The sequence below is a fragment of the Camelina sativa genome, chromosome 20, assembly GCF_030686135.1.
Source record: "Camelina sativa cultivar CO46 ecotype springtype chromosome 20, ASM3068613v1".
In the NCBI taxonomy this organism is placed as follows: domain Eukaryota; kingdom Viridiplantae; phylum Streptophyta; class Magnoliopsida; order Brassicales; family Brassicaceae; genus Camelina; species Camelina sativa.
The window spans coordinates 2424849-2448077 of record NC_141899.1 but is presented as its reverse complement, the minus strand read 5'-3'; the positions used below and the strand labels follow the sequence as shown (position 1 = coordinate 2448077).

Below are 23229 nucleotides of genomic sequence, written 5' to 3'. Positions count from 1 at the left end.
TAAAATAAACAAAACATGTTTATGAGTTTATCCTAAATCTAGTAATATTCACACCAAATTTGTTTTTAAAGGAAATCGAGCCGTCAGTTTCCAGAAACATTGACCTAGCTTAAAAGAACGGTCCAGATCTCTTCCTACACTCCTTTTAAGAAAAATATAATAAAGAAATCGAAAGATTCATCCCGCAACTCGCATAACTCCTACTCTGCTTCTGCTTTGATCATCATCATCATCATCATCTCCAGAGAGATTCAATCAAATCATGTCGAGGATCTTCGCCGTTATTCCTCTCGCTATTGCTCTCCTCCTCATTGTTTCACCGGTTGTTCGAGCCATCGATGTCCATTACTGTGGTACGTGTTTTTTAAAACCTCAATCTCCTCCTGATGGCTCGCTCTTATTGTGAGACGTATACAATGGTTTGATTGAATTCGGTTCCCAGTTCTAAAGTTCTATGCTTTTTTCTTTTTACTCGTATTACTCGGTGTAAAAATTCGATTTTTCTGGGAAATTTTGGATTTTTATGTTTTTGAAGTCTCTCACTTGCTTTTCGATTCTGCTTTATTGATTTGATTTTGTAGAGGAGAACGCAGAGTATGAAATCAAAGTGAAAGAGGTTGATATATCGCCTAATCCTATTGCCCCAGGCGAGCCCGCTACCTTCACCATCTCTGCCAACACAGGTTTTGATTCATACCTCCTCTTCTTAAACTCTTTTTATTGAATGATGATGATACCAATGATACAGAGATCTTGTATTCTTGTGTAGTTATGATAGTTAGACAATGTGATTTGATGCTGAGGATGTAATGTGTATTCATGTGGTCTTTGCTTCTTAAGTAGTTAGAGAGAGTCTGTTAATCTGTTTATGTTTTGTTTCATTGTTTTTGGGGTGGATTTAAAAAAGGGCGTGAGATTTCGTTTGGGAAGCTGGTGATTGAAGTTTCATACTTTGGATGGCATGTTCACTCTGAGACTCATGACCTCTGCACTGAGACAACTTGTCCTATACAGACTGGAGATTTCTTGGTTTCACACTCTCAAGTTCTTCCTGGTTATACTCCTCCTGTAAGTTCCATTAGCTTTCGTTTCATCCTTCAGTTCGAAGAGTTTGTTGCGATCGCAATGGATTTACCTATTAAGAATAGATATTTGATAAGGCTTACCTTGGTATCGAGCAACATATTGGGAGTCATATAATGACTTGGTCTCTCTTGCAGGGTTCATACTCGCTGAAAATGAAGATGCTTGATGCGCAGAAGAAGGAATTAACATGCATTCAATTCTCGTTCGACATTGGACTCAGATCATTCGTGGCTGGCATTTAGAGCAACAACTTATTCACCTGTATTGGTGATGATTTGTATAGGTAGTTTAGGCTAATTCTTATTCTTGCTAATATCTGTCAGACCTGCTCCTTTATTTTTAGACACCAAATGTGAATGCTTCTTCACTATAAGATATAACTAGGTACGGGATAAATGGATTCAAATAAAATATTATAAATAATATTATTATTTGAGATTTAAGATTCGTTTGTGTAAAACAAAATATATAAGTAAAGTTTATTTTTTCGTTTATTTAAGTTTGCGTTTATTTTGTGTGAAAATACATTTTACCCGTAAAATATTTAAACATTGAAAAAGAATTTCAATGTGGTGGTGAAAGTTTTGATGTATTTTGTATTTCTAAAATTAAATTCACATCTTTTATGTTTTACATTGTTATCTACATCACTATGCTATTAAATAGATAAAACAATATTTTAGAGTAAAAATTTAATTTAAACTAATCCCAAGTGCTTTGCCCAAAGAAGAAAAAAACTAATCCTAAGTGTAAAAATGCAATGAGAAAAATGTATAAAAAGTGGTAAATAATGAAAAGTGGTAAAGTGTAGTTCTGGTAAAAACTTATAGGAAAAAATGATTGTCTAGAGTTTCAAAAAATTCAATAACATGGATACCATATTAAGATTGTTGAGTCACATATATTTAAATAGTCATTAGAATTTTTAAATAGGAGACAAAGTTTTTGTTTTTCAAAAATTTAAATTGGTGAATATATTTAATTTTTTTTGTGAAATGTTATTTATTTTTAAGATTATATTGTCATAATTAATTTTTAATATACATTAATAGTTATCGGATTTTTTTTTTAACTTGAGAATAAGTTTTGCATTTCAAAAAGTTAAATAGTTTAATAAGTTTAAATTGTTTATGATATGTAATTTACTTTTATGATTATTGTGATAATTATTCAATTAAATATTTTAGATATAGTTGAATAGTCATTAGACTTTTTCAAAATAGGAGAATAACTTTAGTATTTCTAAAAATTAAATAAATGGTTTATAATTTTTTGTGAAATGTGATTTACTTTTAATAGTTCAATAGATTATGAAAGTGATAATTAAATATATTTTCTGATTTTAATGGTTGATTAAATCTTTTATTTTAAAAAACTAAGAGAAAAAATATTGCCTAATATATTGGAGTAGCATATTAATGTAAATAATAATGATAAGTAAAGACATTTATTGAAAAATTACATGAACTCTATGAGTGTACATGAACTCTATGAGTGCGACACATCAGCTTTTTGTTAATAGTACTTCTCTATTAATATATAGGAGATATAAATCTATCAACCAGGTCTTATTGGCCTCATCATCAGTCAAATGCGCTTGAAACGGTATATAATTGACAATGTCTCAATCATCATTAATTAAAACTGAACCATAATGTAATTGAGAAAAGTAATCAGGCTATAAGTAAATTATTAAATAGATATTTTTGACTAATTCGAAATTGCAAGCTAGCTAAAGCTAATAAGCTACTTTAACCCAAATAGTACATACATCATTGCACGTTTTCTAGAATTGTAAAAGACAAAACAGGCATTATCATTCTTACCAGACTAAAAACTTCTAAATCAATCGATGACTCTTACCAGAAACAAATTCATAATTCCTAAAGGTTCATAATAGCATCTTCCTTTTTTGTTTTTTTTTCATCCCTCTGGCAAAATTGGGTTGATTGGGTAAAATCATTACCCATGAGTGGTTTTGTCTTCTGTTATTGAGGTGTGAGTTTTATCATCCTACATTATTGTAGCAATGACCCATCAAACCAACAAAAAAAAAAAAAGATCTTTTCTTTTCATTCTGATGAAAAAAAACCCATCAAGAAAGACTTTTGAAAGCTAACCCAGAAAGTGGCTTTTGAAACCTTTATTCATCTAAATTGGGGTACCCACACGTTAACCAAACAAGAAACTTGAAAACGAATAACCCACTACTTGTTGTTTTCTTTTCTTGTACCCGATCTTATCTTGATCTAGATTCATCTTCTTGATCAGATTCTTGAATTGGTTTTTTTAATTTTATACTTCCATCAAAAGATCCAGCAATGAAGGGAATGAAGGAAAGATTGGTGAAGAAAATCAAACTCATCACTACTGTCAAGACGTTAAAGCAAGGCTTAGCTCTTCATAAGAGTAACATTGATCGCACAATCCATCATCTAAGAGACGAAATAGTCGCTGAATCTGGTCAAAGCAAAGGTTGTGTTACACCAACACTACTAGAGCTTGAAGATGCAGAGGTAGAACAGAGTCTTGAAGAAGAAAGAAGGATTCTTTTGGAGTTTGAAGAGAACTGCCCACCCGGAGGAGAAGACTCGGTTGTATTCTACACGACGGGGCTGCGAGGAGTTAGGAAAACATTCGAAGCTTGCAGAAGAGTGAGATTCTTGTTGGAGAATCACAAGGTGATGTTTAGGGAGAGAGATGTTTCGATGGATTCAGAGTTTAGAGAAGAGATGTGGAGGTTGCTTGGTGGGAAAGTTACCTCTCCGAGACTGTTCATTAGAGGTAGGTACATTGGAGGAGCAGAAGAAGTTGTGGCATTGAACGAGAACGGGAAGCTTAAAAAGCTTCTAACAGGAATCTCACAGGTTGATTCGCCTTGCGAAGCTTGTGAGAACGAACGGTTTTTGATATGTTCTAGTTGCAATGGAAGCTCGAAAGTGCTTGCGGATCATCACGATGAAGAGACTACTAGTAACGATAAGATGTGGACGAGATGCATAGAATGTAACGAGAATGGGCTTGTGAGATGTCCTCTTTGTACGTAGTTTAATGTTATAGTAACTTATCTGATTTTAACTTTGTAGAGTGTGTGAGAAAATTTTCTAAGCTTCAAAACGTTTTTGTATTAGGATTGCCTAATCGTCTATGTTTGTGTTAAATAAGTTAAAAAAACACCAAATTTGAAAATTCAGTTCTAAATTTTAAGGTGTTAACTATTCTCTCATACATCAAAACTCTATTTCTGAAACCCATCCCAAGAATACAGTAATTATTAAAGCTCTCTCTCTCTCTTTGGGGATGTTTGTTTTAAATTTTCTAATCAGCCGTAGTATACTGATACGAGAGGGATATCAACGTCATCGTCATTCTCATCCTCACAAGCGACCACAACATCCACGTGACGTCTATAAGCAGGCAAGTCAACCATAGCTACTTCTCTTGCAAGATCCACCACTCTCCTGTCCATCCTCTCTTTATGCCTTGGGAACATACTGTTGAACAGTAAACAGCTTCCGCATGATATGCTGTATGCGTTTAGTCCTTTCTCTTTTAGCCATTTTAGCAACTCCCTTAAGCTCGGGTTTCCTTTGATCACCCACCTGTCCCAAACAGTCCAGCTTTGGTCTTGGTGCTTCACCACTTTAGGTGGAACCGGCTCAGCGATGGAGAAGAGGGGAAGTGCTAAGTTAGCAAATGTGTTTCTGTAGTCTTCCACTTTGTGTGACCCGTCTAAAACCTTGTACAGCTCGAGGCAGACAAAACCTGTTGCCATTGCAGTTGATGTTGCAATGGCAGGTATGATTCTTCCGGCTATGAACTTGGCTTTGAGCTTGTCCACCTCGGGAACGCTGTAGTTCCTTGCTCTCATGTTGGCTAGCCCAGCGATCATATCCATGTGGTAGTTGGTATCGTCGTCCTACGAAGAGCATAATAATGTTAGTTTGTCGCTCTTGTTATCCATATACAGAATGTGAAAAAAAAAACTTGGATACAATTATGATTCACCTTTTCAAACTGGATTGTCTTCATCCTGAACTCTGGCTGCAAGCTCAGCCTGCACCGCTCTAGTTTTGCGATTAGTTCATCAATGATTGCTGCATCATCGATTGAAGCTGTAGACAAAGTTGTAGCCTTCTCGTCTGTCACAATAGTTGCATCTTTCCTCGGCTCAAAGTCTGGAACAATCACTCTTTCCACAGCATCGGCTAGTCCCGTTGGGGTTTTAGCCCACTCAGGAGTAGGGATTCCAAATGTTTCAGCACGCAAGATAGAAGCAGCCATGACAAAATTGATATGACTCAGGTCGGTTGAGGAGAATTGGAGCGGACGAGGAAATCTCTTTGGAGCAGACCAGAATGGAGCTCCTGTACTAGTAGCAGCGTCCTCGGGAAATGTGTAACACAACTGCTTCACGCGATTGGCAAAGTAGTCCTCAAACCTGTAAGAAAGCACTTATGTCAAGTGAAGAAAATCAAAATAATATAGTCTCAATGAAAGGTTTGAGCCAAAGGAGAGTACCTCAGACGGGCCCAAGTTATGCAATCCTGGAATGAATTGCACTTTTCTTTCTCGAGGCACTCAAGAACACGTCCCAAAGTATCCCTAGCCTGAGCATCACCAGCAGTTCTCATCGCATTCATGTATTCAGCAGGATTTGAAAGATATGCATTAACTTCAGCTGGTGTTTTCTCAAGCAGGCCCTCAAATTCAGAGCGAGCCCATGTTAAGCAATGGTCAATGTTGTGAGGAAATGAGTGCACAGTGCACATCGGAGCTTGTTTCTCTGGTGGGTCTCTCGAGGCACCATAGTTCTCAGTGAGATGAGGGATAACCATCTGTGTGTTGCACTTTGCACCTAGGGTTCCTGATTCGAGGAGAGGCTTCTGGAAATACACACACCTTGAATCGACATAAAGCCTTGCAGTGACATTGTCCAGCGCGTTGACAACAACTGTCAGATTCTCCCAGAAGTTGTCATCAAAGACATTCTCGGTCTCAGGTCCAACACGATTTTGCAGAGCATCAATGTTGAGACGCGAATTTATTCCAGTGGTTGCTGTTGCGGCAACTGTGGATTTAGCCTGTCCTATGTTCCAATCTCGAAAGAGAAACTGACGACTCAGGTTACTCTTCTCAATTACATCATCATCAGTAACAGTTAGCTTTCCTTGAGTGCCACATGAGACACCCATCAAAGCCAAGTTCTTTAAGAACTCGCATCCAAGAGCACCGGCCCCTACAACAAAAACTTTGGCATCCTCGAGTTTCTTCTGAAGAGTAGACCCAAATACAGAGATCTGTGCATCATAACGGCTATTTTGTGGTCTAAACTCTGATGCATCAAGAGCTTCGTTGGGGAGTGACTCCATTGAATCAAAGTAAAAGAACTGCAGAAATAATGTCAAATTATTATCAGACTGAACAAGTTTATACAAAGACTGAAAAAATCAAACAGAGAAGTCTTTACCTGAAAGAGAGGATGGAATTTCCCAGAGCATGCCTTGACAACCTCCTGCCCAACAATGCCACCAAATATTGCAGCCATAGGATTCAGAACAGCCCTGGATCCAAAAGCCAAATGCCGCAATAGTTTAGAGTTGACATCTTCCAATCTTGCATCACCCAAACTCTCATTAATGTCAGTTGCAATTTCTACTAGTTTCTGAGCATCATCTTCTGAACCAGCAAACGGAAATCGGCCTGCTTGAGATGAAAACTTATCAAGTGCTTGGAATGCTAAGTGGAGAAGAGGTGGCCGGTCAAACTTTGAAAAGTCACTCAGAAGAAAGTCGCCTGGATCTTTAATTGCTTCTCTAAGAGGTTTAAAATTCAGCACCTTTGGTTGCTTAACCTGAGTCACAATGCCACCCTTTATATATCCCCCATAGTTAGTGGTGTCTTCTTCAAGGGTAAATGAATACGGCTTCACATTTTTAATCTTCCTTGGTTTTCCATCATTTAGCTCGGTCATCCCTTCAACCTCAGAGAAAACGACAAGATTTCCATCCTCAAACTCGAGCCTCTCATCATCTACACACGATACAAATCCAGGATTTTCATTGCTAACCGACGCAATAATGCCAGAATGTGGTTCCTCCCCATCAACATCAAGAACAGTAAAATGAGGTCCAAAATCACAAAACAAAGACCCAAACAGGCCCCTAACGTCAGCCTTGATGAATGCAATAGGGGGCTGGTGACTATGACAATAGTCATCAAACTCTGTCGCTTTCTCAAAAGAGGTATCCAAAAATACCACAGCCTGCATCAAAGATCGAAAAAGAGGTCAGCCACTATTTATTGCGAAAATTATGAACAAGCTAAAACATATTGTAGAAACATCTTCATCAACGTTAACTCACCTCTTATCTTTTGTATATATAATTATTTCCATGAATCATGAAAGTATTACTGACAACTAGAACTAGAAAACGAAGATAAACCAAATAAAGAGAAGGGTTTTGGATACCTGGAAATCAGAAAGCTGCTCTTTGGTTAACTTCCCAGTCAAAGTGGAGACAGCAACGGCATTGTTGAGTTCTTGCAACTTGTGAACAGAAGCAAGTGCCCTATTCTTACCAATGTCCTCCTCCGTGAAAACAAAGTTGCTAGATAAGTCCCATAGCTCAACCACATTTTCATCATGAAGAGTCACTGACTTCACACCAGCAAGAATTATATTCTTGGCTGAATAAGAAAAAAGAAAAATCATCCATTATAAAGAAGGATATAAATAACGAAGAGAACAAAGAGACATATCAGTCACTAGTGAATAAGCCTTTCATTATATAATGTCTCACTAACTCATCAGGATAACAAGTTTATATACCAATTTTAAGGTCTCAACTCCAAAAGCTCAAATGTACAGACAAAATCAAACAGCTCAATCAAGAAATACGTTTAATCAAGCTTGAAGCTCTTGAATAACAAAGCAGGACAAGCAGATAACAAAGCAACATGCAAGTGAAAATCAACAAACGAAAGAAAAGAGAAAAATCAGAAAACGGAGTCCAAAAAAGCGTTACCAATCTCAGCACCAAGGCCTTGCAGCCCAGAGATGAGAACGTTGGAAGCGAAAAGCCTCCTCATAGTCTCGCGACCGTAAACAGCGAGCTGTCTGCTATGAAGATCTTCATCGATCTCATGATTGTTGGAGTTATTGTCCGCCGTGTCCATCGGCGTGTCGTCACCACCGGTGCTGCTGTTCAAACCGAGGCCGCTAGAGTTAGAAGCGAGCATCGGAGAACCGTCAGACTTATTAGTAGACTCAGTGTGATCGATCCGTCGCTTCTTCTTCGGAGACGAAGAGGCAGATGCGATGACGTTCTCCTTAGCAACGAACGATTCCATAAGAGTAACTGAAGAGAATACGTATACAAATAAAAAAAATTCCGATGAGAAGGTTCCTAAAAAGCTAAATCGATGAACGAATCTGGAGAAGAAACGAGAGAATCGGAGGGAGAAGAGAACGAAACCGTACCTTTTGTGTGAGCTGTACGAGAGAGAAGAAGATCGGAGGCGATAAGCGGCGAATTTGTTTGTTAAAGAGTAAAAAAGGAGGAGTAAGCAGCTGTGTTGGCTTTTTTGTGTAGGTTGTGTTGAGAGAAGCAAGCGGCGGTATTATAACTCGATACTGGGCGATGAAATGATAGATGGGCTTTTGAAACAAACTGTGCTGAATTCAGAATCAACCTTTGTTGTTATGTATGTGGTAAGGTTTCTTCAAGATGGACCAGCTTTTATTAAGATAAATTGATAAAAAATTTCTGGTTTTGGTCTTGTTGTTACACTAAACCGGATTTTACTAATTAGACCAAATTTTTTTAATTCAAGTTAGGTGTGTGATTGAAATTGTTAATGTGTTTTTTGATGGATGAAGAGATTGTAATAGTAGTAGTTGAATATATGAATGCTTGTTGTGTATACTTCTTAAAGGATTTTGATAAGACGGACACTCAAAGAAGTATTCAAATAGTGAAATGTGTTGAAATGTACCTTCATGAACTCAACTATTATAGCTTTGTGAGCTAACATGTTACATGTGTCTTGGCAATTGATACGGGGGGAAGTGGTCTCTCTTCCTCTTCGTCACTTCTCCTAACAAACACAATTTACAATATCTACGTTAATTTTCTAAGTTCTAACCCAAGAAAGTAAAAAAAAAAACAAATCATATTATTGATGATTAGTGTGATTTGATTAATTAGTAGTGTTCAACTCATCCATTGTACATATAACCTAAGAAAATAAGGTGTTACAACAAGAAAAGACATGCACGAATGAATGGAACATACCAAAAAATATCAAACCAAGAAAACACAATAAAAAGGAAAAATACTTAGGGGGTGAACCTCTCCATTCACCCCCTCTTCTCTCACCCAATCAAAATCTTCCATCTAATATTTCATTTAAAAAAATATTCAAAATTAAATTAAAAAGCAATTCAAATTAAGGAAACAAATTCTGTATACTTTAAATTAAGGAAAGTTAAATATTTGGCTTGATTTATATTTTTAAAACTAGAGTAATTATATGTCGGTTTGGGTTAACAAATGAAATAGTTAGGGTTTAGATTTTACAATTAAAATGAAATTATATGTCGGTTTGGGTTTACAAATGAGGTGGTTAGGGTTTAGATTTTACAATTAGAATGAAATTATATGTCGGTTTGGGTTCACAAATGAGATGGTTAGGGTTTAGATTTTACAAGTAGAACAAAATTATATGTCGGTTTGGGTTCACAAATGAGATGTTAGGGTTTAGATTTCACAATTAGAACGAAATTATATGTCGGTTTGGGTTCATTTTGATGATTAGGGTTTAGATTTTACAAGTAGAACCAAATTATAAGTCGGTTTGGGTTCACAAATTAGATGGTTAGGGTTTAGATTTCATATATGTCGGTTTGGGTTTATTAAAAAGCGGTTTAAGTTTTTAATTTTATAATAATGTATACAGATTTTATTTCCTTATTTTATAAGGGGGTGAATGGAGAGGTTCACCCCTAGGGGTGAATGGAGAGATTCACCCCTAGAGGTGAACCCAAGTATTGTTCAATAAAAAGACCTTTAGAATCGTCTGAGAAAAAAAAAAAAAAAAAAAATCGGTTCGATTTCGGTTAAACCGGATTAGTCATCATCCTTATATTACATTGAATGAGTCGATCTCATGGATATAGATTTTATTCTCTCCTCTGTTCATCTCTCCGTTTACTTACACATAGCCTGAAGCGAAATTTCAAGGTTCGTCCTCCTCTTCTCTGTCTTAGTACTTTCCACTCTCTTCTCACGTCAATATTTTAACTTCTCATCAGTCGCTGATGTGATCCCGATTCCGATCCCAGATGAAAATGAGAGGAATATTATCTCTCAGATCGATCGTTTTTGGTTCTGTTTTATTTAACTAGTTCGCTCTTGTCTTGTTATCTGTTGATGAATGCACACACACACAACGATGTTGTGAATTCTAGAAACTAGGGGAATATAAAACAAGTGTATCCAATAAAAAGTTGTCTACTTTTTTACTTTGATCAATTCATTGTTTTAGATTATTGCTACATTCAATGTGTGGTCCTTCCTTTACCCAACTGATAAATACTTATAGACTTTGTTACACAAACAAAAGAGTAAACATTTTGGTGGTAAAGTAATAGTATTAGTTATGATTGGATTCACTATCTTACTTTGTGGGTTTGTATCTTTTACTCTGTTGAGATTAGTTTGCTTAGAGTTCAAGATGGCCTCCTTTGATGGACCAAAGTTCAAGATGACTGATGGCTCTTATGTTCAGACTAAGACCATTGATGTTGGATCATCAACAGATATCTCTCAACAGATGTTCGATCTTGAACGGAAACCGAGCTGTGATTTTTGATGTGTGTTGGGACGTCGGATGTCCTGAAACTGAAACCAAAACCAAAACGTCAGAGTGGAGTCTGTCATCTGTGAAGCTGAGCACGAGAAACCTATGTCTCTTCCTTCGACTACCTAAACCTTTTCATGACAATCTCAAGGATCTGTACCGTTTCTTTGCTTCCAAGTTTGTCACTTTTGTTGGTGTGCAGATCGAGGATGACTTGGACTTGCTCAGAGAAAACCATAGTCTTGTGATAAGAAACGCTATTAACGTTGGGAAATTGGCTGCCAAAGCCCGTGGAACTCTGGTGCTTGAGTTTCTTGGGACGAGAGAATTGGCGCACAGGGTTTTGTGGTCTGATTTGAGTAGGCTGGATTCCATCGAGGCCAAATGGGATGAGGCAGGGGATGAAGAACATCTTGAGGCTGCAGCCATTGAAGGGTGGCTCATTGTCAATGTTTGGGATCAACTATCCGAGTAAATTTACTACCTATCTTTGTGCATTGGACTTGTGATTTTGTGACTCAATGCAAGTGATCCTTTGTATGTTGTTTTTGATGTGATAACTAAACAAAAAGTGGACAGTTTCCGAATGAATTCGCCATTATGTATGAATGAAAGAAAACTATGTTGGTTCTGATTTAGGTATGGTTTTGACTTGATTTTTAGCTCAAAAATAGAACTTAGGTCGTGATGTGTTTAAATAGAAGGATACAAGTTTGGTGGAATGAAACAAAACAATCATCAAACTTTTGCTAAAAATATACTACTAACCCATTTAAAGTTGAAATAGAATAAAATGAATATACCAACCACTCATTCCACTAAAGAAGTACAAAATCCAAAGGGAGGATTAATGGACTTTGATAAACTGACAATATAATCTTCATTGGTTGGCTTTACTTTTTTAAGCTCTATCAAAGTGAGGGGAACAGACAGTATAATTTAATAATCAGGAGATATGTACATTATACCAAAAATTTTAAAGACAGAGGACCCCCCAAAAAAAATGTTCAGTTTTCTCAACTGTATTATCATCACCTTCCTATTTATGACTACTTTAAAAAATTTATACTAGAAAAAAAAAAAAGAACCAAAGAAGAATGAAGTTGAGATTAAGAGAAGAAGAGGCAGAGAGATAGTCAGATAGATCTTCCCACCTATCTTCACTCATTCTGACACCGACACATATCGGTCCCCTTCCCCTCTCTCCCTCTTAAACCCTATCTCTTTCTCAACTATGCCTTAATCTCAACATTAATCTCTCTGTTCATCTCCTTCCTTTATTGGGAAACTCCGACTTTTTCCTGTAAATTGTACTGATTTGCATTTTCTCGAGAAACAAATAATAGTATTAATTCAAAAATAACTTTCTCCGTCTTGTCGGTCACGTTTTGTTCCTCGTAGCTAAAAAATCAGCTTTCTTGAACTCCGTAAAGGTTGGGCCTTTCTCTTGCTAATCCTCTTCTTTTTTTTTTTTCTCTGTGATTCAAATCAGGGTTTTTTTTAATTCTCAATATCACTCACTGATTTTGTGGATTGGTTTTGTTATTCAAGGTGGAAGCTTGAGATTATGCAGAAGAAACGAGAGATCTGTGAGTACAGAGATAAATTGGACAAGACCTTGTCTTCTCCTGAACTCACCAATCTCGACTCTCTCAAATCTCTTCTCAGAAACCAGCTTAAAGGTTTTGTCTTTTTTTTGCTATATATCATTCTTCCTTTTTGGGGTTGAGTTAATGGATACACTGAGATTTTTTTTTCTTTTTGATTTCTTATGTTTTGGTGTGATGAATTTTTGTAGAGTGTAATGAGAATATATTGGATAAAAGAACAGATGAAGTATCCAAGTTACTTAGCAAGCTTAGGAGTGTATCCATGACCGATCATCATGATGTTACTAAATCAACCAACGATGGTGATTGGAAAGTATGTGACTTCAGACATAACATTTATGTTCTTGTCCACCACTGATCAATCTTGGGATTGTAACGATGTAGCAAAAAAGTTTTTTTTTTTTTTTTTTTTTTACAGTTAAAACATGATCTTGAAGATTGCCGTGTTATGTACCGTGAAGGGCTTGATGGAAGTCCTTTTCACACTATGCTCGTTGAAGGTTACATGGATGGGCCTATCCATGAATGTAAGTTTATTTCTTACTAGAACTGAGACCGTGGATTCAAAGAGGTTTCTGCAGGTGATGTTAATTGTGAGTTATATGATGCAGGTTTATGTGTATCTTGGGAAACAACTCTCTACAAGAAATGGTGAGAGTCTCAAATATTTTGGGATTGTGTACAACAAGATGATCTCATTGTCTCGCTGGACAACTTGTTTACACTACTCATTTTTTGGTTTATGTTGTATATAGGTGGCCACAGTTTTCATTTCCACCATTCAGGATCTTAAAAAGCACATGCTTGCAAAAGGTCGGAGTTGGTGAACAGATTTGTTTAGCGAGGTATGTTTCCATTGAGAATGATGAGGAACTTTGTGTTTTGGTTTCTATGTAACCAACCAACCTGTTGAGTCTTATAAAGCTAATCTTGAAATGTTTTGTATTGTGGGAAGAAAGGATGAAGGTACCATGGCCATTGACGGACAGAGAGATTATTGTGCATTACTTCTTTTTTGAATACTTTAAAGATGACTTAGTCGTCATCCTTTTGAACTCGGTAAAGCAAAATCCTTATCGCATATTTTTAATATTACCTTTGGTATCAAAATTTGACATTATTTGTTTGGAACTTTTAGATCTCTGATTTAGATGGCATTGGAGTGTCCTCTAAGGACTTCGTTATACCTGAATCACCGGATGCAGTGAGGATGGATCTCGTAGGCGGATTTGTTTTACAAAAGGTTACTCCACAGAGGAGTTACTTCAGGTTAGTGATGATTGTAGTAGTATTGAAACATGCTAATTGTCTTTGGTTGAGGCTAAAATCTAGCTCTTGTCAAATTTTGTAGAACGATAGGGGATATGGATATAAAGCTGGACTTGATGCCTCCATCTCTTATTAATTTTATAACTAGGCAGCTCATCGGCAACGGTTTCAGACTCTATAAAAAGGTTAGAAAACACAGATTTCTGTTTTTGCTGTTTCGAAGTTTTGGTGCAAGTGTCAATGTAACGTGAGTGATACCGTTTTTGTATTTGAATGTAACAGTCAGTTGCTTCCGTAGCTAAATTTGATGAAGATTATAGCAGAGCTTTAGATGATCCTTTGTACACTAAGATACGCCAAGCTCTGTATTCATCTGATAAAGCAATAGAGGAAGGACCAAAGTTGGAAGCCACTGAAGTCAATGGCAATTCTCTACCTAAGAAGGAACACAAGAATCATGGAGATGCTACTGAAAACAAACCTGTCCATTACAGAAAAACTGTTACAGAGATTGAGGAAGAAGAAGATTATGAGGAAAGCGTTTCTTCAGAGGATGGAACCAAGACTGATGTTGATATGAGAAGACGGTTTTGCGTCAGTCCAGAGGTAGAACAAGCGTTAGGGACACTAGATAGAGTTATATATATGGTTAGAAATATAACGCCTGTCCAAGAAGCCGAAGAATTGTCACCTGATAGATCAGAAGACCAGGCAAAGCGAGTAAGTTTATTAGAAAACATTATAAGTGTTCCTCAAAGATCACAGAGGCAAGATCACTCAACCTCAACGGTCACACAAGAAGAGATTAGAGAGAAGGAGACAGGACAAGAACAGGGGATCGTAAACAAAGGTAAGAGTTCGAGCTTGCAGAGAAAACGTAAAGCTCGTTGCTTTGCTTTCAGATCCTGGCTCTGAAAGGAACACCAAAGTTTTCATTTTCTTGCAATAGTTTTTGTGACACACGAATACGACAGACAAAAACTGGATCGCTGTTTACATTTTTACTTGTAATTGTAACCTTCTTCTCATTTGTATGATTCATGAAGTGTGTGCATTCTTTTTTCATAAACTTGTTTCTTTCGAAAAAACAAAAAAGATCATTATACGAATTTGGCGAAACACTAGTTTCTTGATTACGGTTTGGTATGGTTTCTCAATTCGGTTTGGTTTTATACCAAATTTTATTTTAATTTTAATTAAACCGGATTGGTTAAAATCCCTAATTTCCTTTTTTCCAAATCCCCAAATTCACTCGTCGTTCTCTAATCATCATTGAATTGCATTCTCGTCACCGTCTCACCACCGCACCGTTGCTGTGGATTTGAAGTCGAAAGGGAACTCTTGATGGATTCAAAGATCACTAAGAGTGGGTCAACTTCTCAAAATCCTTTCTTTTGCTTGAAGTGGCCATGGGATTCAAACAAGCAACCCAAATCATCATCAAGCGTCTGCGAGTTTCAAGGACCGTGGCTCTTCAAATCTATGCAAAGTATTGGCTCCATTGCTCTCAGCTCATTGACTTCACTTGGCCAAAATCCAAACTTTAGACCAAAGAAGAAGGCTTTAAGCAGTAGTGAGCAAGGAGAAGCAGAGCAGAGTGCTTTCGCAGCTGCTTTAGCTAGCCAGAAAGAAGCTACAGTGCTTGAATTTTACTCACCCAAATGCAGACTCTGCAATTCGTTGCTCAACTTTGTTTTAGAGGTAGAGAAGAGGAATTCAAACTGGCTCAGCATTACAATGGCTGACGCAGAGAATGAGAAATGGTTCCCTGAGGTATTTTAATAAGCTTAAACTTCTTTCAACTCTTCTCGCTGCATACACTAATTACAGAGCTTTTACTTCTCTTCCGCTGTTTTTAATTTGCAGCTTCTCCATTATGATATAAAGTATGTTCCTTGCTTTGTTTTGTTGGACAAAAATGGACAAGCTTTGGCCAAGACAGGAGTTCCAAGTAGTCGTGCTCATGTCATTGCTGGTATCTCTCATCTTCTCAAGATGAAGCGTCCACCATCTTGAGTAGTGGATGGTTTTGTTTTTGCTGCATTAAAATAAAACTTTGATTGGAATCAGAATCGTTGTTTTAGTTTGTGCATAACTGATAATGCTGTGGAAGATTATAGTGGATGGTTTTTTGTTGTTCATAGATCTCCTTTTACTATTTTCTTTCTGTGGTATTGCTTCACTTGAAAATTTGAGTTTCGTATTATAATTCTCAGTATGTACATAATTTTGGTGATTATCAAAGGGATATGTACATATAAGACATTTTATGTGATGTGTGATTTGAAAGTAAAAACTTCTATAAATCAAGTATGATGAAAGTAAAACTTCTATAAATATAAAGGATAAATACATATAAGACATTCAATATTCGATAAAATATAACAAAAAATAGTATTAAAAAAAAAAAAAAAACTCCAACCTTCGATATCTTTTCTGCCAAGGTAGGTTTATCTACGTCTCTTGTCATCTACAAGTTTCGGTGATTTGATGTTCGTTTTTGCTCGTGATGATCAAATCACACATCACATATCATAAACTGTGTTAATTAGCTTGTTTGTGTTAGATGGTTTGCTTTTTTTAAATCCCTTTGATAAATTTGTTGATTCGGATAACTGATTGACTCTGTTTTTTTAGGGTATGGCTATGGCTGCCAAAAAAAAGGTGGAAACTTGTTCAATTAATAGCTTACCAGATGAGGTTTTGGGTCAGATCCTGTCGTTGATCCCTACTAAACTTGCTGCTGCCACATCAGTTCTCTCAAAACGGTGGAGAAATATGTTGCCTCTGGTTCATAACCTTGATTTTGATGAGTCCATGGTCTTTTATCCGAACAGAACATCAGAAACTATTGGTGATGGTGGTGGCTTCCTTGATTTCGTGAACAGAACCCTTTTGTTGCTCGGTGATTCTCCCATCAAGAAATTCTCTATGAAGTGGGATTCTCACATCGACAACTCTCAGTACAACCATCTGATCCGCAATGTGCTAGAACACGGAGCCTTGGAACTAGACTTGTCATCAACATCCACGCAATGTATAATGCCTGATTTCTTCTTCAGCAAGACGTTAGTTAAACTCACCCTTTCCCGGGGATATTACGACCAAGACATTGATCTTCCATATGGTGTGCTTTTCCCTGCACTCAAAACTCTCTCTATCGTTCAAGTGTCTTATATTGGTGATCTTTATGACTGCCTCCTGTACTCTTGCCCTGTGCTTGAGGAAGTTAACATATTTGCTGGTGATCCTTCTGAATGGGGGGATTGGAGAAGACATATTTGGGGTTCAACCATCCAGAGAATAACCATATTTTTCCGTTTTCATGCTCTAGACGCCCACTTATTGGTTGGCCTTGACACGCCAAGTCTTGTGTACCTTGACTACTCTAGTTATGTCGCAGAAGATTATCATTGTCAGTTGGATTCGCTTGTCGAGGCTAGACTGGATCTTATATTATGGAAGTATAATGATTATATATAATATCCCACCAGTAGATGAATATTATGGGTATGATTCTACAAAGGGTGATGCTTGGGGTGATGCAACCAAACTCGTTGCAGCTCTAAGGAATGTTGTGACCCTTCACTTGTCTGCTGATTCTCTTGAGGTCACTTTCCTACTCTCTTCTTTTCTTCTTGTTCTTCTAAATTGTAATCTAGTATATTGTTAATTAGTCGCCTATATATATTTAATTACTTGTTTCAAGTTGTAGCCATGACTTTGTTTGTGTGACCGATCATCAGGTGTTTCATTGCTGCTGTAAATCTATGCCTGAGTTCAACAACCTCGTGACGTTGTCTTTTGAGAGCCACGAGGAACGTGATTGGCAAGTATTGCCACTTCTGCTCCAGAAATCTCCGAACCTAGAAACTCTAGTCCTTAAGGTCTGAAAACGAACTAAATATAATTTAGAAACTAACAAACATATATATTCTCTCTCTAAGTGTGCTGGTGTGTTATCCTTTCAGGGTCTTGTGCACAAGTATACAAAAGGATGTGGGGATGTATGCGCTTGCAAACGTGCGAGGAAGAAGAGGAAGAAGAAAATTAGTTGTTTATTGTGGTGTGGAGTGAAGGTGCTAAAGGTTTATGGGTATGGAGGAAGTTGTAGAGAATTGAAACAGATGAGACATTTCATGGAGAATTTGAGGTGTCTTGAAGTTGTGAAGGTTAAGGTTGAAGTTGATAAGCAAGATAAAAAGTACACCGATGACCTAATGAAGCTCCTCCAGACAGCAGCTTCAAAATGCAAGATACAATTCATTTGAGTTGACTGTTTCATTCATTCACATATGATATGTGTGTCTTCTTTTTCTTTGTATATCCTCTCATTCTTCTACTTTGATGAAAGATTTTAATTAGTGTTACAAGACAATGCTTTTTTGATAAAATAATCGATCTCTATGTGAATCCTTGAACGGAGGTTATTGTTCATCATCATACACAAAAACATCTCGAAGCTTGATTGAAGTTTTGTTATCATTCTTTTTTTTTAAAAGGTAAACAGCTCTCTCGTAAGGCAAAATTAATTTACTAGAAGTATCTGTTGCTTCTGCTCCATAAACTGGTCGTTCTTCGTTTTTTGGAGCAGCCATTACATTTTCTTGAGGATTGATCATCTATAGCCTTTTGTGCACATTATACTAACTTTTTCTCTCACTCTTTTGATTAGTTTCCATTTTTTTTATTTAAGAATAGAGCCTAAACCTCAGCAAACAGAAAAAGTAAACAAACAATATAACTCTTCCAAAAAAAATCATTAAATAACATCTTAATTTGAATGAATGAATCATTAAAGACTTTTTCTTTTGACAATTAATTAGATCATTATTATCAATTAAAAAAGGAAGTCAAGTCAACAATATATAGTTTGGGTCTTTCAATGATAGTAATTGCTAGCTAACGGATCTTGGCAAGTGGGCATCCTAGTATAATGAGGGATGGTCGAATCGTTATCTAATGTCTAAATGCGTTCGTCATCAAATGTAGTTTACTTCAAGTTTTAATTTGTCTGGCTAATCTCTATCTACATATACAAAGACTATATCTTTAGCAAAATTAGAAAGAATGTAGCTAAAAACGAATGAATACATCTATTATAGTTAATACTAGTTATTCAATGCCACTTATCTATATGTACTTTCCAGTTGCAAACTTTAACACTAAAGTTGAATGAAAAAACTAAACATAGAAATACAAAGACATCATTTTTTTTTTTTCTCTTTTAATTAAATATATTTCTTTCTGGGTAAGAAAAGTAAAAAATTGGGGTCGGCAAAATTCCACAATTGAAACCAGCGAAACGAACCAAGCTTAACCGGCTATAAATCTGATCAACCGACCCGAGGCAATTTTTATACCAACACTGTTTTATGGGTAACCGAACCGAATTAACCAGGACTAGCAAGTTGTTTGTATCCTATTTTTTCACTTGGCTAGTATAGTAGTATGTGTTGCAGCCTTGCAGGAGTATAAGAACTATTATAGGCGCTTCTCACTAATCGAATATGACTGATTTGAGGAAATAAACACTCTAAAATGTGAATGTTTATGCTAAAAAAACTAGTGTTTAGGTAGTAGAAACGTTGTTTTCGAACGTTTCTGAAATGAAGAAACAAAATGAACAAGGACCAACAACAGACTGTCAAGTAAAAGAAAACCCTAATTTCACTAGTCTGAAATCTCCTCAAATTCTTCTTCCAAACCCAACAAAACCCTATCTTCCTAGTTATTCAATGCCACATATAGAAAGTTGAAATGAAACTGTGGCTTTCCGTTATCTCTTTCAGTACACACAACAAAGAGATTCCTACTTCCAGAGCTTACGCAGAGACATGTTCTTCTCTGTGTCTTCCTTCTATCACCTTCGCTACAGCCATCTCAAAGTCTTCCTGTGTCACATGGACTCTCCTCTCCCGCAGTGCAAACATGCCCGCCTCTGTGCACACAGCCTGATCATAATAACCAAAAAATATAAGAGAGAGATGCAAATTGTAGAGCGATGCAAGAGAGAAGCAGAGGAATAGAAAACACTTTACCTTCAGCTCAGCACCTAAAGCTCCATTCATCTTCTCTGCCATCTTTTTCAGCTCGATTCCACGCATCAAATTCATTTTCCTTGAGTGTATCTTCAAGATATCAAAACGTGACTGCAACACAATTTATAAACATACATTAGCCAAACATGTTCGTCAAGCATACTATCCCAGAATATGTAAAACCTATATCGGTAGGACTACCACAAAGAGCCTTTAAATTCGGGTGAATGAACATGAGGATGAAGAGAGGTATTGTATGCCGTAAATGATAGTTTCTCTACATCTTCATTATCTTTCAGGTAACTTAGTCTAAAATCTAAATAAGGTGCCTATGCAAGATTCTGCATTCTTTCCACCAAAAAAAAATCAGAGCTAAGTTACTTCTAATATCATTTTCTAAGAAGCACATGCATTACCTCTCCATTAGGATTAGGGGATTCAATTTTCCTATCAATGCTTCCAGGCCTGAGAAGAGCTTGGTCCAGAATATCAATACGATTTGTCGCCATCAAAACCTGCAACAGTCAATTTAGAGAAATAACGAATTGCATTCTGGGATCACACGGAAACAAATCTACTAGTATACTTAGAAAAACAGAACTAATGAACAGTGAGACCATTAAGACTTAAGAAAATACCAAAAAGCTGTCATGATAGAAGTAAGCGAAAAAGAATGAGCAGCCTAGTAACATACCTCCTCAGCTCGTAAAGTCCAGTACTGGTCATTTATATTCTCAACTCTTTCAGTTGATGGGAAAATCTGCAAGGCATAAATACATCGGATTAATGTTCATTACACTTTTGGAGAATTTCTTCATGAGATACGGTAGACAAGAAGCCATCATCTTTAGGCTCATAACAACATTGACTACAATGTAAAAGATAAGAAGTCGTTTGCTACCTTGTAGATTTTGTGGTAAAACACCTCAAGCAATCTCAGTTCTGCATCCGGATGCGAAAGCTCCACCTGATGCAAGCATAGACCTTAGATTTACTTGCATAGCATCAAAACGGTTAACTTTACTGAAAAAATCAATAAAATCTATAGCCCAGAAATCATAATTTTCTCAGCAACAAACAATGGATTGTTAATTTAACATGGTCCTCTCAGTGATATATAGACAATCCACAGATCACTTTACAAAACAAAACAAGCCATTTGACATAGAAGTTGCAACTTAATTGACCCACCTTTGTTTTAAGTTCATTAATAACATCTCCGACCGTGCTGTGTTTGGGTAGTCTGATGTTGTGGATTACTACCTGTAGGGTGATAGGCTTGGAAGCTTAAATTAAATATTCAAATGAAGAATATTTAACTCCCATAATATCTTTTTATTTTTCATGAATATTGTGAGTTGGAATTGTCAAGGCCTGGGTAATAAGGCCACAATTGGTAATTTTCGGGATTTATGGTCCAAACATCGACCTGATTTTTTGTTTCTCATGGAAACCAAACAACTTACCCCCATTCTAGAAAAGTTTGTTGGTCATTTTGGGTATAAAAATTTAAAAACAATAGATCCTATTGGTTGTAGTGGTGGTATGGCTCTGTTTTATAATCAGGATGATTTTCAGGTCTCGGTATTATTTGAATCTAACAGATTAATCGACATTGAAGCGGTTTTCAAAGGCCGAATAATCCACTTAACCTTCGTTTATGGGGATCCGGTCCCCAAAAATAGGGATCTGGTGTGGGAACGGATTTTAAGAATTAGTTCTAATCGGTCCACCCCTTGGTTTTTGGTTGGGGATTTTAATGAGATGACAGGGAATCATGAAAAAAGGGGAGGGAAGCTACGTCATCCTTCCTCTTTTCTTTCTTTTAACGGGATGATTCGGGATTGTGGTTTTTTGGAGTTTCCTTATATTGGTGATTGTTTGTCTTGGAGGGGTTGGCGGGATAAGAAACCCATTCGTTGTCGGCTGGATAGAGCTTTAGGGAATGAGGATTGGCATGATTTGTTCCCGGACACGGTAACAGAGTATTTACCAATGATAGCCTCTGATCATAAGCCTCTTGTGATTACTATTGGGGCTAAAAGGCCGCGGGGGAAAAGGAATTTTATGTTTGACCGCCGCTGGATTGGAAAGACGGGGCTGATGGATGCGATTGCGTCAGGGTGGGCCGGGGACAGGGACCAGGATTCAGGTGCTTTTGTGCATAAAATTGTGAGTTGTCGGAAGGCCATTTCAAAGTGGCGTAAATCACAAGTCCCATATGGTAGGGAAACTATTGAGGATTTAAAGCGGCAGTTGGAGGTGGTTTTGGCAGATGATTCAATTCCTCCTGATACAATCTCGGATTTACAAAATCGCTTACGCCAGGCGTATGTGGATGAAGAGATTTACTGGTATCAAAAGAGTCGGAGCAAATGGATGAGATTGGGGGATAAAAATTCCAGATATTTTCATGCCTTAACAAAGCAAAGACGGGCTCGTAATCGGATCACGGGTTTGTTTAATAAGGATGACATATGGTCAACCGAGGACGTGGATATATGTAATACGGCGGTCTCTTATTTTGAGGATTTGTTTACTTCAACAAACCCGGAGAATTTTGAGGAGGTCCTACGGGAGGTCAATACGGTTATTACAGCTGAGGATAATGAGCGGCTGACAACACCCGCTACGGAGGCTGAGGTCAAGTCTGCTTTATTTATGATGCACCCGGATAAAGCTCCTGGCCCAGACGGGATGACATCTTTGTTTTTCCAAAAAGCATGGGGTATAGTTAAGACGGATCTTGTAGATTTGGTTAATAGATTTTTAGGGGAGGGAGTTTTTGACAAGGGCCTAAATCGAACCCATATTTGCCTTATTCCAAAGGTGGCCAAGCCAACTAGAATGGCAGAATTACGGCCGATTAGTCTGTGTAACGTTGGATACAAGATTATATCAAAGATTTTATGTCAACGTCTTAAGAGGGTTTTACCAGGTCTTATCTCTGAGACTCAATCGGCTTTCGTCCCAGGTCGGCTGATCTCAGATAACATCCTTATAGCTCAAGAGATGTTTCATGGTTTGCGCACAAACCCGTCTTGTAAAGGAAAATTTATGGCCATCAAAACAGACATGAGCAAGGCATATGATAGGGTGGAGTGGGATTTTGTGGCAGCTCTGTTACAGAAGATGGGTTTCGCCGAGTCATGGGTTTCCTGGATAATGTTTTGTGTCACTTCGGTAGAGTATAGGGTTCTTATTAATGGTCAGCCGAATGGTTTGATAGTTCCACAGAGGGGGTTGCGACAAGGTGATCCTTTGTCTCCTTATTTGTTTATCCTATGCACAGAGGCTTTAATTGCTAATATACGGAAAGCAGAAAGGGATAAACTTATTACCGGGATCAAAGTGGCAAA

At 37.2% G+C, this 23229-nt stretch overlaps 6 protein-coding genes, 1 long non-coding RNA gene and 2 pseudogenes across 10 annotated transcripts; 6 read left to right on the top strand and 3 right to left on the bottom strand.

Moving 5' to 3' along the window:
• The first annotated feature begins 77 nt into the window (after positions 1 to 77).
• Positions 78 to 1580, top strand: LOC104768845 (phosphatidylglycerol/phosphatidylinositol transfer protein-like). Its single transcript, XM_010492909.3, has 4 exons — positions 78 to 353; positions 582 to 683; positions 908 to 1068; positions 1221 to 1580. Exons 1-4 carry the CDS (start codon positions 263 to 265, stop codon positions 1326 to 1328), a joined length of 462 nt encoding a protein of 153 aa, XP_010491211.1. The 5' UTR covers positions 78 to 262; the 3' UTR covers positions 1329 to 1580.
• A 1329-nt stretch (positions 1581 to 2909) lies between these two features.
• On the top strand, positions 2910 to 4287 carry LOC104768844 (uncharacterized protein At5g39865-like). The gene has a single exon (XM_010492908.2). It carries the CDS (start codon positions 3408 to 3410, stop codon positions 4131 to 4133), a length of 726 nt encoding a protein of 241 aa, XP_010491210.2. The 5' UTR covers positions 2910 to 3407; the 3' UTR covers positions 4134 to 4287.
• Positions 4268 to 8802, bottom strand: LOC104768843 (ubiquitin-activating enzyme E1 2). The gene is made up of 7 exons (XM_010492907.3): positions 8570 to 8802; positions 8115 to 8447; positions 7559 to 7776; positions 6557 to 7351; positions 5608 to 6476; positions 5095 to 5527; positions 4268 to 5005 (listed from the first exon to the last, which is right to left on the bottom strand). The coding sequence occupies exons 2-7, from the start codon at positions 8437 to 8439 to the stop codon at positions 4409 to 4411; spliced, it is 3237 nt and encodes a 1078-aa protein (XP_010491209.2). The 5' UTR covers positions 8440 to 8447; positions 8570 to 8802; the 3' UTR covers positions 4268 to 4408.
• A 1461-nt stretch (positions 8803 to 10263) lies between these two features.
• LOC104768842 (protein RISC-INTERACTING CLEARING 3'-5' EXORIBONUCLEASE 2 pseudogene) lies at positions 10264 to 11588 on the top strand (annotated as a pseudogene). The gene has a single exon (XR_015592550.1). The product of XR_015592550.1 is annotated as a protein RISC-INTERACTING CLEARING 3'-5' EXORIBONUCLEASE 2 pseudogene (transcript).
• A 326-nt stretch (positions 11589 to 11914) lies between these two features.
• LOC104768841 (uncharacterized) lies at positions 11915 to 14898 on the top strand. 2 transcript variants are annotated; one of them, XM_010492904.3, is made up of 10 exons: positions 11915 to 12383; positions 12502 to 12632; positions 12749 to 12873; positions 12979 to 13087; positions 13172 to 13211; positions 13316 to 13405; positions 13520 to 13619; positions 13699 to 13829; positions 13912 to 14014; positions 14112 to 14898. In XM_010492904.3, the coding sequence occupies exons 2-10, from the start codon at positions 12518 to 12520 to the stop codon at positions 14742 to 14744; spliced, it is 1446 nt and encodes a 481-aa protein (XP_010491206.2). In that variant the 5' UTR covers positions 11915 to 12383; positions 12502 to 12517; the 3' UTR covers positions 14745 to 14898. The 2 variants fall into 2 exon arrangements, with proteins under 2 accessions (XP_010491206.2, XP_087360848.1); XM_087504722.1 differs by having other exon boundaries at positions 11996 to 12383; positions 13516 to 13619.
• Positions 14899 to 15173: 275 nt separating this feature from the next.
• On the top strand, positions 15174 to 15611 carry LOC147918409 (uncharacterized). The gene has a single exon (XM_087505787.1). It carries the CDS (start codon positions 15174 to 15176, stop codon positions 15609 to 15611), a length of 438 nt encoding a protein of 145 aa, XP_087361913.1.
• Positions 15612 to 15692: 81 nt separating this feature from the next.
• On the top strand, positions 15693 to 18247 carry LOC104768839 (F-box protein At4g27050-like; annotated as a pseudogene). The gene is made up of 4 exons (XR_015592680.1): positions 15693 to 15804; positions 16467 to 17439; positions 17576 to 17716; positions 17801 to 18247. The product of XR_015592680.1 is annotated as an F-box protein At4g27050-like (transcript).
• Positions 18248 to 19538: 1291 nt separating this feature from the next.
• On the bottom strand, positions 19539 to 20388 carry LOC104768838 (26S proteasome regulatory subunit 8 homolog B-like). The gene is made up of 3 exons (XM_019241755.2): positions 20287 to 20388; positions 19871 to 19981; positions 19539 to 19783 (listed from the first exon to the last, which is right to left on the bottom strand). Exons 1-3 carry the CDS (start codon positions 20377 to 20379, stop codon positions 19655 to 19657), a joined length of 333 nt encoding a protein of 110 aa, XP_019097300.2. The 5' UTR covers positions 20380 to 20388; the 3' UTR covers positions 19539 to 19654.
• Positions 20389 to 20548: 160 nt separating this feature from the next.
• Positions 20549 to 21175, bottom strand: LOC147918408 (uncharacterized). The gene is made up of 3 exons (XR_015592681.1): positions 21062 to 21175; positions 20772 to 20837; positions 20549 to 20630 (listed from the first exon to the last, which is right to left on the bottom strand). It is a non-coding gene; the product is annotated as an uncharacterized LOC147918408 (long non-coding RNA).
• Positions 21176 to 23229: the final 2054 nt, after the last annotated feature.

Excerpts from the sequence above, each read along its gene's own strand:
- LOC104768841 (XM_010492904.3), top strand. The coding sequence starts at position 12,518 with ATGCAGAAGAAACGAGAGATCTGTGAGTACAGAGATAAATTGGACAAG. Across the intron at positions 13,620-13,698 it reads TCGTCATCCTTTTGAACTCG|ATCTCTGATTTAGATGGCAT; the intron begins GTAAAGCAAAAT and ends TGGAACTTTTAG. Across the intron at positions 13,830-13,911 it reads CCACAGAGGAGTTACTTCAG|AACGATAGGGGATATGGATA; the intron begins GTTAGTGATGAT and ends CAAATTTTGTAG.
- LOC104768838 (XM_019241755.2), bottom strand. The coding sequence starts at position 20,379 with ATGGCGACAAATCGTATTGATATTCTGGACCAAGCTCTTCTCAGGCCT. Across the intron at positions 19,982-20,286 it reads CCCCTAATCCTAATGGAGAG|TCACGTTTTGATATCTTGAA; the intron begins GTAATGCATGTG and ends ATTGTGTTGCAG. Across the intron at positions 19,784-19,870 it reads CTTTAGGTGCTGAGCTGAAG|GCTGTGTGCACAGAGGCGGG; the intron begins GTAAAGTGTTTT and ends TATTATGATCAG.
- LOC147918409 (XM_087505787.1), top strand. The coding sequence starts at position 15,174 with ATGGATTCAAAGATCACTAAGAGTGGGTCAACTTCTCAAAATCCTTTC.
- LOC104768844 (XM_010492908.2), top strand. The coding sequence starts at position 3,408 with ATGAAGGGAATGAAGGAAAGATTGGTGAAGAAAATCAAACTCATCACT.
- LOC104768843 (XM_010492907.3), bottom strand. The coding sequence starts at position 8,439 with ATGGAATCGTTCGTTGCTAAGGAGAACGTCATCGCATCTGCCTCTTCG. Across the intron at positions 7,352-7,558 it reads AGCAGCTTTCTGATTTCCAG|GCTGTGGTATTTTTGGATAC; the intron begins GTATCCAAAACC and ends TCTTTGATGCAG. Across the intron at positions 5,006-5,094 it reads AGACAATCCAGTTTGAAAAG|GACGACGATACCAACTACCA; the intron begins GTGAATCATAAT and ends TGCTCTTCGTAG.
- LOC104768845 (XM_010492909.3), top strand. The coding sequence starts at position 263 with ATGTCGAGGATCTTCGCCGTTATTCCTCTCGCTATTGCTCTCCTCCTC. Across the intron at positions 684-907 it reads CACCATCTCTGCCAACACAG|GGCGTGAGATTTCGTTTGGG; the intron begins GTTTTGATTCAT and ends GATTTAAAAAAG. Across the intron at positions 1,069-1,220 it reads TTCCTGGTTATACTCCTCCT|GGTTCATACTCGCTGAAAAT; the intron begins GTAAGTTCCATT and ends TCTCTCTTGCAG.